The 15078-nt window shown below is 38.7% G+C and overlaps 1 protein-coding gene across 1 annotated transcript in view; it reads right to left on the bottom strand.

The window, feature by feature from the left end:
* Positions 1-15078, bottom strand: part of csmd3b (CUB and Sushi multiple domains 3b) — a 773500-nt gene that overhangs the window by 18637 nt on the left and 739785 nt on the right. The window contains exons 58-62 of the mRNA XM_042331884.1: positions 8778-8954; positions 7549-7728; positions 6677-6850; positions 3673-3846; positions 2687-2760 (exon numbers count right to left, since the gene is read on the bottom strand). Coding sequence (XP_042187818.1) covers positions 2687-2760; positions 3673-3846; positions 6677-6850; positions 7549-7728; positions 8778-8954 — 779 coding nt within the window. The remainder of the gene's footprint in view (positions 1-2686; positions 2761-3672; positions 3847-6676; positions 6851-7548; positions 7729-8777; positions 8955-15078) is intronic.

A 15078-nucleotide genomic window follows, 5' to 3' on the forward strand; every position in this document is an offset into this window, starting at 1 on the left:
GGCCATCGGATATCTAATGTTACCTTAATATTGAACTTGAATGTCAATCTAAATTAGCAGCTCAATATATTAAAATTGTAAAGAGTAATCTTATAACAGACAGAAGGATAATTAATGACTGGGACAGGTTGCCAGGAAGGGTGGTTGACACCAGGACATCGGACTCATTGAAAAAAAGTTTGATGCTGTGATGGGAGGACAGTTGGCCAGGGTATCTGGAAGGACGAGTTCAATTGTGCTGAAGAGCCTTCTTCCTCTTGTGATCTTGTGAAGTCCTGCTATGGGGCTTGAACCTACAACTTTCTAATTTCCCATCTCTCTGGCGAGAGCCCCAGTGAAGACAGCTAAGCCGGAGAATTATTTTTCAATGCACATTATATGTAACAACTTTCAGAGGCAGGGATAAAAGGAGAGAGAAAAAAAAAATCAGTGACATTTTTGGGGATGCACAATGTTTAAATTCAAGAACATGAAGACCTGCAGAATGGATTAGCTGTACTTTAGCCCTTAATCATAAGCAACAACTGCTGATTTCTCCGATTCTGAAAGGAGAATGATTGGACTGAGGCAAAATTCATCTGAGACTGGTGCCCTTTCATGTAATTCCTTGATTTTCCAGATAATGCTTTAATCCTTTCTACAAAATGAATCTTAAAATTTGCTGATATACGTGAAATTTTCTAATGACTGTAATCCACAAGGACCCCTTCACACTCATCCTGGAGTGAAAGTAGTCTAAAGAACCAGGGACAAATTATTCCTTAAGCACTTCGGCAAAATCTCTGAACAGTTTCTAAATCCAAAGCTATAATGAAATTGCTGAATTGAAATAATATATGGAGAATTTTACATGTAGCTTAGTTGTAGGCCAAGCTTTGAATGACAGTGTTATGTCCTCAGACTGCTGTCTCAACTAAATTAGAAAATGTAGAACTGGTTGTGACTTCTAATTCATTCCAATTAGAAAGATTATTGTCCCTTTTAAGCACGAGGTTTGAATATAAAACACTATTTCAAGGCTTTTTCAAAGGACTCTGCAAAATAGGAATTCACACCTTTCGGGGCTTTGCTTTCCTGCAATGCTCTGATCTTTGCTGTATCCAATATGGTTAAAGCGATTCCTTCTGACAGAATAAATCTTTAAATTGGTGATATTTTGCTGACATTTTTCTTCCAAATGCTTGAGGTTCAGCCAGCACTGAGATGATCTCAGCCTAACCTAGATGTGCTCCATTATACTTTAAGCATTGCATTAGTACCTCTACATTCACTTTCCAAACTCCAAGTAATGACTGGAGTTATCTGACCTAATAAGTGCAAATACATAATGGCAACATTTTTTTTTGCCAGAAACCAGTGACTTGAAAAGTGAGACCTCTTAAATAGAAAAAATAAATAGAATTGCACCTGATACATAATTATATTTACATGGAGTTCTGGTACATGATATAATGCATAAGTATATACTACCACTTTCAATGCTATATAAATGCAAAGTGTTGTAGTATTATAACATCATCAGTGTTTTCATTATTTGATGTCCAGACCCTACATGAACTACTATGATTGCTCCCTACTCTCCTACAGTTCCACTGGCAACATTAACCCTCCAACCTCCTTTCTATGTCTTTACTTCTAACTTTGCTCATTTTGGGTTTCCACACTGTTCCTGAAAAGTACTTTATTCCATGTAAAAGCCACTATATAACAACAACTTGCATTTATATGTGGAGTCCTGTAGCTCAGTGGTTAGAGCACTCGCTTTGCGAGCGAGAGACCTGAGTTCAGTTCCAGGCAGAGGGCGAAACCTTGGGCAAGTTTCCTTACTCCACACAGAGCCTAATAATAATCCCTCCAAAACCAAAAACAATAATAAATTGGTCATTTTCAATCCACGACTGTTTGTGGGACATTGCTGTGCGCAATTGGCTGCCGCGTTCGCCCACAAATATACAGTCAATTCACTTTACAGTGTGTTCTGTGAAGCGCTTTGGGACGTCCTCCCGACGTGAAAAGCGCTATATCAAATGCAAGGATTATTATTATTATTATATAGTGCCCCTCATGCAGGGTAGCATCCCAGAGCGCTTGACGGTGCGGAGCACGACACTGAGCCAGGGGAAGGGGAGGTGACCTTAGGCATGATCGAATAGGAAGGTCTTCAGGTGCAACCTGAAGATGGGGAAGGAAGGAGAAAGGCAGAGGCATAGAGGAATAGTGTTCCAGAGTTTCGGGGTCTCGTGACTGAAAGCCCGGTCACCAATCGTGGAACGGAGGGCATGAGGGACATGCAGATGTCTGGAGCCAGTCGAGCAGAGGCTCGGGGGGTAAGCAGGTGGGAGAGCTAGGGAGGCGTCAGGGCATAAAGGGATCTGAAAACAAGTTTCCGTAGATGCTGCCTGACCTGCTGAGTGTTCCCAACAACTTCTGTTTTTGCTTTTGTCCTTTCAACACTCCTCCCAAACTACTCTGCCTAGCTACTGCTCTACCTTCAAAAACCTCCTCAAAACATTCATCTTCAACTGTGCCTTTAGTTAACATCTTTTTATCTCTTATTTTGTGGTTCAGTGGATGCATCATTACATTTTGTCTGGAACTTCTGAGACTTTTAATGTGAAACATAGTGCATATAGATGTAGGTAACAGACACCAAATGTTCATGTAAAATCACATGTTGTTTACTCACTTGGTAGCCAAATGTATTATTCTGTGTCCCATGTCGCGGCATTCCTGGATTTACACACGTTGTGTGTGTAGGTTCTAAAAGAGGGGAAAAGAAGAAATATTAGTTGGTTCATTTTTTTCTGGTTTAAGTACAAAATTCTAATTTTAATTGAAATCTGGTAATTCTTTTCAAATCAACAAATTATTGCTTTGTAACTTTCCAGAAAGTAATGCACCAATCTTCCTCTCTCCTGAAGGAAATTTTTATATCTTTATGTTTTATCCCCTTTTTTCTCTTCTGATCCCAGAGGTGCTGACTAAAGAAATTGTGTGGTTCTATAAGCCTTGCAACCCTTTGATATCAAATGGTCATTGTTCATGGCTGAGCCAAGCCAGTGAATCCTGACAAGAGTTTCAACAGCTGAGCCTGACCCTGTCCTCAATCATCATTCATATCTACCAGCAGGAGTGACTGCACAACAAACAGGAGCAGGAATCTGAGCTGATTTGCTCCCCCACCCCAGCCCCCTCAGTCTTAGACACTGAACCTGTTCTTGTTTGTTTCCATTTCACAAGTAGTGGTTTTACCAACTGAGCTATAGGAGGTGCCCAAGCTCAATTCTAATCAGAAGATTACAAAAGAGAGATAGAGATAGAGAAGGCCCTTCAGTTAATTGGATCAAATCCAACTCCAAACATTGAAAGGATCGAATCCTTCCAGAATACAGCATCAAGCCGTTTCTTAAAAGAGTCCAATATTCTAGCCTCAACCACTGTTGCTGCTCATCTGTCCAACCATTAATTACCTTTTTTCTTGGTATCTCTCCTAAAATTCCCCTTTACAACCCATGTCCTCTTATCCTGCTGCTTTAAGTTATCTGAAAGAACTGTTCTCAGTTTACTTTCTCAATCCAATTGAGCATTTTATAAAGGTCTGCAAATTCTAAAAGACCTGGGCTACAGAAAGAACGAAATAACTAATTCCTGGAATTTGACATATTTATGTACCTATGCAACGTGGTTGTGAGCCACTCCAGGTTCCATCTGCCTGGCAAATCCTGGTACTTGAACCCACCAGAACAAAGGGAGAGTTGCACCTAAATGAGACCTCTGATTGGTAGATGAAGCTCTTTCCTTCTCTTCTTCCTTGTGCTGGTACCCCAGGATCCCCACAGAATTTTGCTGTACAATATAAGGAAAGGCAGGTTAGAAAAAGAACTTACATTGAATGCAATTAAAATAAACCTTGCATTTTATTTAGTGTCTTTCACATTGGGAAATCTCAAAGTGCTGCACAGGATTTATGGTAAATTGTATTTTGTAGCGAACATAACAGTCAATTTTGTGCACAGTAATATTCCACAAACAGTCTTGAAAAATTTTATTTGGAAGAGAAATTCCCTTTTCTTTTCAAATAGTGCCATGGGAACTTCAACGTCCACCTGAACAGGCAGCCGGTACTTTGGCTTAATGTTTTATTCTCCCACAATACAGCACACCCCCAGCACTGCCCTGGGGTGTCAGCCTAGATTGAGTTCAAAATCTCAATGATCCAAAACCTTCAACCTTCTGACTCAGTGGTGAGAGTGTTACCAGCATACATCCATATTTAAAATAATAGAAAAATTTGCCATTTTTAAAGCATCGTATATGTCAAAATGTCAAAACATTTGTCAAAATGTCTGTTTACAACAGTTATTGTCTTGTGATGTGACATTGTTTTGTAGGCAAAAATAGCAGTCATTTTATACAAAGCAATATCTCACAAGTAGCTATTAGGTTAATGACTGATTCATCTGGAAGATTGTCAGCCGGGATATCAGGAAAAAATATTTTCTTTTCAAATTATGTTGTGGGGGTGGGTAACATCCACGTGAAGACAAGCCAACAGCACCTCAGTAAAACAGCACATCCAAATGGTATTTATTAATGTTCATTTGTCCTCTATTGTTTTATATGATGTACAGGGGATTCCCTACAGACAACAAAGATTACTTTACAAAACTGTTGTTACGCAGTTACAATTGCCAGCTGTCTGCGCCACTATGATTCCACAAACAGTAATGAACAACATGTTTTAATGAATGTAGTTGAGGGAGGAATATTTGAGAGCTCTGCTCTTTGAAGTGTTGAAATGGGTATTCTGACTTGTCAGAAGAAGCAGGTAAGACTTTAATTTTAAAACCTCATCTGAGGTACAGCCCATCCAACAATGCAGCAGTCTCTCAACACTGAAACAGATTCCCAGCCTAAAGTTTGCCTAGAATGACCTGAGGCTCAAGCCTACAAAGTGCTTTTTCAGAAGTAAGAGAGCTACCGATTAAATCAGACTGATGGCTGGTTGGTTTTATTTAGCGACAGTCCCTTAAAAAATCGAATCATCACTCTCTTACTAGTGACTTCTTTTGGAGCTTGATGTGCTGATTAAATCTCCAAGGCTGGTCTAAATTCTTGGGAATGATGGTATTAAGTGGTTGAATGGTCACACTAGTTTAAGTTGATTGTAATATATGTTATTATAATAAAATCCTTACATTTGATATAGCACTTAATCACAACATTGAAATCTTTCAAAGTACTTCACAGGATTTTGCTGTAAAGTGTAGTGACTGTGTATTGGGTAGGCAAATGTGGGAGCCAATTTACGCACATACAATATCCCACAACTAGCCATGAAGTGAATGATCAATTTTATCTGGGGGGTTGTTTGTCATGAGACTGGGAGAAAGCCACTTCTCTTTTTAAAAAGTGCTATGGGATTTCTAATGTCCATCTGAACAGGCATATGCAACCTCTGTTTAACGTCCCATGTAAAGGGCAGCACCTCCAATGGGCTGTCAGCCAAGATAATTACTTCAAAGTCCTGACATGGGGCTTGAATTCATAAACTTCAAGAGTGAGCCAGCCATCTGAGACAAGCTGATATCTTTTTCCTGTCTTTTGTTGTAAATAAACTGCAGGTCAATCAGCATTTGAAAGAGAATGATGTTAACATTTTAGGCGCTGTCATTTATCAACTAATGTAGGTCACATTCTGAACACTGGACAAAAATGATTATGTAAAATATGAAATATCACATGTAAGGATTAATACTGAAGCATTAATCCTTTAACATATATCTGAATACCATGTTTCTTTCCTCGGATGAAGAGCTGCATTAAACAGTCTTAATTATCACATCATTGAAGATTCTCAAGTGTGTGCTACAAGTTGGCTTTGGGCTCATCCGTTGTGACAGAGTTTGGGAGTAGGGAGCTCTCATCCACACACTGATTGATGCTTAACTGTCATCAGGGCAGAATTTCAACAATATGTTAATTTATAGAGTTTATTATAATTATACATCAATATTGTTGCTGAGGGAGCACTGCATTGTCATAAGTGACATCCTTTGGATAAGATGTTAATCTGAGCTCCCATCTGCCTCCTTGTGGATTTTAAAGATTCCACGGCAATAAATAAATGGAAAGATTATTATCCTTATTCCATCACAGATAGCACTTTTCATCAAAATTTATTAAGCAAAATCTTAAAAGATCATCAGTTTTAAATAAAACATAACAATAATAATCCTTGCATTTGAAATAACGCCTGATCACGTCTTTGAGACGTCTCAAAGTGATTCACAGAATATACTGGAAAGTGAATTGACTGTATATTTTGTCGGTGAAATGCGGTAGCCAAGTGCGTACAGCAGTGTCCCACAACTAGTCGTGGATTGAGTGACCAAATTATTATTTTTTTTGAAGGATTATAACCCCCAGAAAATCGATCTGCCAATCAACTAATAACTGAGTTCCTACTTACTGCTAGGTAAACAGAGGTGTGTGGAGAAAGGAAACTTGCCCAACGTTTCACCCTGCCTGGTAGGAAAGCTGCTAATTTTTCCCTTTTAAACTTTTGTAGCATAATTACTTGAATATGATTTTGAAACTAAAACATTCTCACACGACAGACTATTTCATATCTATTGGCCCTGTCATCATGCTGAAAATCTCAACATTTACTCACGCAAGCACTGTGGTACTTCTCCTTTCCAAGTTCCATTCCCCACACAGGTGAGGATAGCGGGGAACGACAGCTCATATCCTGGAGAACAGCTGTAGCTGATGCTTGAACCCCAGTCAAAGTTTGTTCCTTCCATTTTTCCATTTGAAATCTGAGGTGGAGATGAGCATATAACTCCTGCAATAAGATTAGCCATGTGTCAATTTGTTAATAGTATCAGTTTATTACAAACGCAGCACACCTGGTCCGCTAATACAGCTGAATTTCCTTTGATTTGTAAACATGTCTCATAGGTACTCCATTAATTGTCTTGGTATGAACAGCTGACACCATGCCTAAAATAATGCAAGAATTATTATTATATTATCATCATCAATAGGATAAAACTAACCTGTCTTACGACAGTCTAAACCCAGTTCACAATCCTTATTAGTGGGTGAATTAGTTGGTAAATTCTTCTTCACAATGAAAGGAAAAGCCGACATTGAGGGATCAAAAAGGAATGTTGCTATGAAAACTTAGTTGCCACAAAGCTAATTTGGTTTGATGACGTTATAATAATAGCAATAATCCTTGCATCTAATATAGCATCTTGTCACATTGTTGAGATGTCTGGAAGTGCTTCACAGCATATATTGTAAAGCGGACTGTGTCCCACAAACAGCCATAGAGTGAGTGACCAATTTTGGAAGAGGGATTGTGGGTCAGGACAACGGGAGAAACTCCCTTCTCTTTTCGAATAGTGCCATGGGATCTTTAACACCCATCTGAACAGATAGATGGGATCTTGGTTTAATATCTCATCTAAATGATGAAATCTTTGTTAATGAAAACCCCACCCCCAGCACGTTACTGCTAACATATACTACTGTTACCTTTACAAAATGGCATTGATCCAGTCCAGGTGCCATTGCCAGTGCAAGTGCGGATCTTGGAACCCTTGGAGTCCATTGTGTATCCTGGCTGGCACAAATAAGTGACATTTTGTCCCACTGTAAATTTATCCCCCAGCCTCATCCCACTCGCTGGCACACCAGGATCTCCGCAGCTGATTACTAAACAAAATAAGATTTTCTATTATAATTTGCATGTGGAATCAAAACAGAAGTTAAGCAACTAAAAAAAGGTTTGTTTTATTCATAATGAAATCATCAATTAAAATAAAGTGCTTATTACGTAATAGAACAATCACCAAGGCAGTGATGATGTATTTGGACAAACTCCCTTTAAATTTGCACATGGTTAAGACATTTATATAAACTTGAGGATCGGTTGTGAAGAGCTATCAGGTGAAAGTTGATTGTTCTCTTATGATAAGGGAGTGAAAATACTGGCATTTCATAAAACGCTTTTTTGGTCAGCATGTGGAAACCCATCTCCAATCTTAAGAGTATCATCACAGATATAGTGCCACCTATGTATGCCACCTACACTTAGAAATTTCCCTCTATCTGATACAGACTGCGCCCTGCTTACCTAATTCCTGAGAGTATTAATTGCAGATTGGCGAGAGCCAAGGCTTGGGGAACCTAGAATATGTGTTGGGATAGAGTGTGTGTTGGGATACAGATCACATAGCTTGCCATTGCCACTGTCTGGCAAGCTTTCTGCTGTTTGTGCAACAAGGACCATCCTTCTAATTAGGGCTTTAGCTTGCACAGTTAACAGGAGCTGAGTGGGAAGAATCTGCTCCCTGCTCTCAGTGGCTGATGTCTAAGTCCTGCCGATAAGCAAAGCTGGCTAGTTGTCATCGGAAGTGTCCTGGAGTATGCGTTCAATGTGTTAATTATTACATTGAACCGTGATTTGAAAAGCTGCCAATTTACTCCACAATTATCAAACTCTATGTAGCAATGATTGGACCTCACTGCAACTTTTCACTCTTTTATGCCATATAGTGAATTGGCAATGCGGTGCCCAAGTAATTACATTATTACACAGTACAAGTGAAACTGTGGAAGCTCTGAGAGACACCGTGCATATTGTGACTCAGAAATTAGACAATTCCCTTAGTAATTGCAAACTCAACATATAAGCTAACTGATTTACAGTAGAATTATGTTTTTTTCTACTTGCCAGGAAACTTTAACATTTGTTGACTTACTTGTGCAGTTAGGTAGATTGCCAGACCATGTTCCATTGACTGTACATTGCCGTGTAGCTGAGCCAGTCAGCAAGTATCCTTCCAGACATGAATATGTTACAGAGTTGGAGTATGTTGTTCCATCAATGCGAAACACTCTCCCATTAGCTGCTGTCCCTGGGTTGCCACAATTCACAGCTAAAAACATTTAATAGTTGCACAAGGACATTAATTGAAGCAATAGAAACATTGATTCAAAGTATGCAGAGAATGTCAGTCACAATTCAAATATACTATATAAACCTGCAGAATCCACTGTCCAATCTCAAAACTCAACCCCCATTACAATCAATAAGTGTTGAATACATTGCATTTTGTGTTACAGAAAGCATCACACAGTTTTATAATCAGTCTTTAATCCCTCCCCTCTCATATTTAGGGTAAACAATCTATGGAGAGACATTCTACCTGGGTTTATATTCATTCTATTTAAAAGCATTCATAATTTGGCAAATGGTTGAATTCAGTCTCAACTTTTAAGTTATTTTTCTTAAAGAAACTTATAGAAAACCTGATACAAAATTAAAAGCTGTATTTAAAATTTTGCCAAATTCTGGATAATTTGAAGCAACAATATCATGCCTTCAAGTCAGAGGTTGTGTGTTCAAGCCCTACATTGAAACTTACACTCACATAGTCTAAGGTGGCACTCCAATGCACTGCTTGGGAAAGGTAGTATTCCAGGGCAATGCTGATGACAGCACAGTCAGCCTGGCTCATCAGCAGGACTCAGACCAGTCACTGAGGGCAGGGAATCCTCCCACTTGGCTCCTGTTAACCCTGCAAACCAAAACCCTAATGGCTTGGGTTGTCCAAGCTGGACAAGCAGCGGAACAGATTGCCAGACATACTTACTTAACCACAGTTTTCAGCAGTGAGTTTCACATACTCACCACCCTCTGCATGAAGAAGTTCCTCCTAAACTTCCAATTGGATCTATATCTATTACTAGCTATATTACATTTATGCCACCTTGTTCTGAATTCACCGACAAGTGGAAAGAAATAGTTTTTCAATGTCCAAGCCACATTCAGCTTTACTTTGAATTCATAGCATAAATAGAATACCTATTGGGCAATGATGGAATACCACTGTTTATCTTCCTATTATGAAGAAGACTTTAGAAAAGTGTGACAAGGTAGGAGACCATTCGGCCAATTTTTTCACCTGAGTATTTCCTCCTCTGAGAAGCCACGGCATCCTAATCCCAATTTTCTACTCTTTGTCCATACCCTCTAATACCTTTGGTCTGCATGCATTTGTCTCTTTTAAACATCCCAGTCAATTCTGCTCTAACAGCCACCCCTGGCAAATCGTTCGTTCATACCCTGACAACCCTCAGGGAAAAGAAGTTCATCTGAACCATTCTTTCACTCCTCTAGTCACAATCTCAAATTCATGTCCTCTTGTCCTCAAATCACCTACAACAGCAGAATTTATATAGCACCTTTCATGTAGGGTGGAAGTCCCAAGGTGCTGGATAGTCAAAGGTCTGTACTCAAGATGACATGAAGCAAATCCAAGATGAGAGTTGGATTTGAGAGAGGTGTGATCAAGGGGGATGGCGGTGGGTGAAGGGAAATATGATCAAAGGTGTGGTGAAAGAGGAAGGTTTTGAGACAGACCTTGAAGGAGCCGAGGAGAGGGGCAAGGTGAAAGGACTCTGTGATGGAGTTCCAGAGAGTGGGGTCGGATAAGCTAAAAGCACAATTGCTGATGGTGGGGTGGGCAGTGTGGGAGACATGAAGCCAGTATCTGTTGAGTGGAGGGAGTGGCGGGTTTTGGGGTTTAAGAAGGTCACATTAGTAGCATGGGGCAAGACAGTGGAGGGATTTAAAAGTGAGGATGAGGATCTTGAATGAACTCAATTCTGTGGGGGAGAGGGAGCCAGTGAAGCCAGGAAAGGATGGGTTAGTAAGCTTGTGGAGCCCAGTGCAGAAGAGGACATGAGCCGAAGAATTCTGGGTGGTCTGCAGTTTGTGGAGGGAAGAGTTGAGAAATCCATCAATAAAGTTTAGTGAATAATTCTTTCAAACTCTTTAACATGTTAAATAATAATCCTTGCATTTGGTATAGCGCTTTTCACGTCTTCTAGACGTCTCAAAGGGCTTCACAGAATAGACTGTAAAGTGAATTTACTGCATATTTTGTGGGCGAAACGTGGCAGCCAATTGTGCACAGCAGTGTCCCACAAACAGTTGTGAATTGAAATGACCAATTTATTATTGTGTTTTTGAGGGATTATTATCAGGCGAGTGGAGTAAGGAAACTTGCCCAAGGTTTCACCCTGCTGGGAATTGAACTCAGGTCTCTCGCTTGCAAAGCGTGTGCTCTAACCACTGAGCTACAGGATCCACATTTCATTGCTTGTGATTTTGTCATTTCAGAGTTATATGGTCTTCTTCACTCATCAGATTTACTGCAGTTAAACACTAACTATCCTCCAGATATTCTGGAGAAACCATCTCCCCACTTTTACACTATTCCAGAATCATGGTCACTCATTTCATCTGCTAAAATTGAGAGAAGCAAGAATGTCAATATGTAATGTTTTTAAAAATCAAAAAACTTGGATACAATTCATATTTTTATATCAGTTCCTTTAAAAATGTTGGTTAATGCCCAATTTCTGTTTAGGCAATTTGTGAGCCCTTTCAAGAACAGTGATGCAGAAGATAAGCAGGATATATGGTTCCCAATATTGAGCATTCTGGAGCTATAGTGAGCTCTATAGGTAAGTAACATAAACATTGAACATTAGTTCTGTGAGATTAAAAGTATTTCTGGAGTCGGCTGCACTGCAACTCCTTTATACCTCAATTGATGGCATTGATTTCATTCAGATAGTACCTCCTGCTGATGTTGGAGGAGTGGAATTGATGAGTTTTAAACCTGATTTATACTTCAGCCTTAGCAATGATCTGCACTGTACAAATTGGGGATTAAAAGCTTTTTCCAAGAACCTAATTGTCCTCAGTTTGGATTAATTAACACTAATTTGTAATCACGAATTACGCGACCGATGAAATCTAATCGGCTGGAAGATTTCCTCAATGGGGTCATCTTAATAACAGAGGTTACCTTACATTGTGTGAAAAGGTCTGAACGGAATAACAACTTGCCCTTCTAGAGGGCAGTCATGTGGGATTGACATCTCAAAATGCTCCACTAAAATGATGCAGGATCACCAAGCAAGGAAGAAAGTATGTTTAATGGCACAATTACCACCTAATTTACTTTATTAATACGGCATTCTAAATTGTGCAGAATTTGGCAAATTCTCATACATAGTCTTAATTTTGAAGCCACTCTTCTGTAATATATTTTTAAGATCTACAGAAAACCAACTTCGACGGTAAGACCAAATTCAATAATATGCTAAATTCTGAAATCTCTAAAAATGCTCCATAAATAAAGTGAATCTACTCCAAGGTGAAATTTATAATAATAATAATAATAATCCTTGCATTTGATATAGCGCTTTTCACGTCAGGAGGACGTCCCAAAGCGCTTCACAGGACATACTGTAAAGTGAATTGACTGTATATTTGTGGGCAAACGCGGCAGCCAATTGCTCACAGCAATGTCCCACAAACAGTCGTAGATTGAAAATGAAATTGAAAATTTGTCTTCCTATGATGGTTTACCATTTTAATCTAGAAATGAAATATAAACAAAGTCCATGGATGCACACACACACACATACATGTTATCTTGCAAGATAGATCTAAGGCTAGATTGCAAGATTGATGAATTTAATCTTTGGCATAATTTATCAGTTATCCATCCATGTCTCAATTTCCCTGCAGCAAATATGCACGCACACCTTTCATGCTTAGTTAGTTAATACTTGGTTCTGACTTACAGAATGCATCAAACCAACATGACAAATATAAGTCTAGAGGAAGAAAATAAGCAATTAAAAATATCATATTGAAAAATAAAATGGACTGAAAGAGATGGTGATAAATTTCCTGGAATAAAATCAGACTTCTCAGTCAAGGATCAACCCGAGTAAAATGAATACTGTAATTTGACATAGTTATATATAAGTTGCAGTAAAGTTGTGAAATCAGGAATTTCGTGAAATCCCTGAAATTTTCAGTAAAATTGTGCAATCATGAAATCACTGAAATTAGGGGTCAGGGTTTTCATGAAAAAGTGATCATTACATCATATTGATAACCTTGCCTTGTGTTATTAACAAATAAATAAAACATTATGAAAATTAATATTTTATTCACCATAAACTTCATATGATATTTCATTCTCTGATGAGTCAAACATTCATTTGTTAACACAAGTGAGAGTTCCATGCTAATATTTCCTCTGACCACAGTTATACTTCGTAAAGCCTTGTCCACCACAAACAACAACAAGATTACACTTATATTGCACCTTTCACATCGGGAGGATGTCCCAAGGCGCTGGCCAGTGTACAGCATTTCAAACAGACTGTGCAATGACAGCTTCATGGAGTGACACTGACTTCTCCTGGTTGAAGCATTTCTCTGTTGACAATCGTGGGCAAAAGTCAAATTGGTTCCTGGAATAGTAACCCTCTCAGGATGCTGGCCTTCACTGCTAACCTATACTGATCAGTGAATAAATCTCTATTAATGATGACACCAAGGATGTTCCTGGGAATCCCTCTTCCTTGTTCACTGCTGGAATATATTTTTCACAGTACCTCTGATTCCTAATTTCAGTGATTTCATGGTTCATAATTTTACTGTACAGTTCAGGGATTTTGCAAAATCCCTGGTTTCACAACTTCACTGTAACATATATATATATCACATTTATAGCAATATAGTGAACAAATCTCAAAGAACGTTGTTATTAAACTATTCTGCACAAGGTATATAATTTGGGTCTAAGTTGATTTGAATTATATTACCTGCAGATTCACTGGAAATTTGTTCAAGTATTAGTGGTTAGTGAAGTTCAATTTACTGAGAGAGGAATAAAGGAAACAATCTGATAACAAAAGAAAAATAACCTTTCATTTTTTAACTAACATGGAGAAATCTCTTTTCCACTAAAACAGCAAAATTGATTTTCTGACATTCTTCAGAGAGTGTATTACTCAATTAAATACTGCTTGTGAGGGCATGACAAATTAAATGATAAGAGAAAACACTACTGCTGAGGCCTTTGTCTTGGTAAACAAGAGTGTCAACAGCACAATTGAAGAGAAAATTATTTTGAGTGTAACATAAAAATCACAGACAAGGCTTTTTTTACTTGTATAAGCTTGACTCAGCAATGTGACGAGAGGTATGTTTTAGTCTGACTACATAATATAATGAGTTAAACAGCGCTACCAGGGTAAGCAATAATTTAATGTGTGCCTCAAAACCACAGTGTTCACAGAAAATTCTACACTGTTGGTCAAAGGTGCGATCAACTCCCTTGACCTTATCAAAATAGCTGAGTCCCAACCTGTCATTCACACACCTTATGAAAGTGATAGCAGTACTAGCATCTTGTCACTGATCAAAACACATTTGGGGGCAAACGGTATCTCCTGCATTATGCTGACTCAGGAGACAACCTCATGACTGAAGAACTCATCCAAATATCCTATGATAATCATCACTGGTGATAATCATCACATAGTACAATTTTCCCCCCATTAATAATCCTTGTATTTGATATTGGACTCATTTACGCCATCAAAACATCTCAAAGCACTTCACAGGATTTACTGTAAAGTGAACACTACTTACTTGCAGGTGAACTATTAAATGACAATGCCCAACAATACAGATTTGTGATGGATAATGTTTACACTAAAAAAAACTAAAATTCTTCCATTTTTCACATCAGGAAGGCATCACAAAGCATTTCAAGGGATTTACTACAAAGTGTAGTGTCTGTATTTTGTCAGCAAAAGTAGCAGCCAATTTGCACAAAGTAGAGTACCTCACAGTGATTTAGCAGATAATCTCTCAACTCAAGAACATGTCAGACTTTCATAACAGCCAAGAAGCGAATGACCAATTCGGGGATAATTGGATAGGGCACCAGAAGGAGCTGTATTCTCTTTTTGAACAGTGCAAAACAATCTTTAAAGACTGATTTGAACAGACAAATGAGACCTCAGTTTAATGACTCATCTGACAGACTGCACCTTTGACAATGAAGCCGTTGCCCAACATTGTATTAGAGTGTCAGCATCATGGAACTTGAATCACAGTGTTTTGACTCAGAGGCAAGAGTGCTACTTCCTGGGCCAGGCTGACACCTTGGAAGTGGT

The sequence above is a fragment of the Callorhinchus milii genome, unplaced genomic scaffold (assembly GCF_018977255.1).
Source record: "Callorhinchus milii isolate IMCB2004 unplaced genomic scaffold, IMCB_Cmil_1.0 Scaffold2, whole genome shotgun sequence".
Taxonomy (NCBI): Eukaryota; Metazoa; Chordata; class Chondrichthyes; order Chimaeriformes; family Callorhinchidae; genus Callorhinchus; species Callorhinchus milii.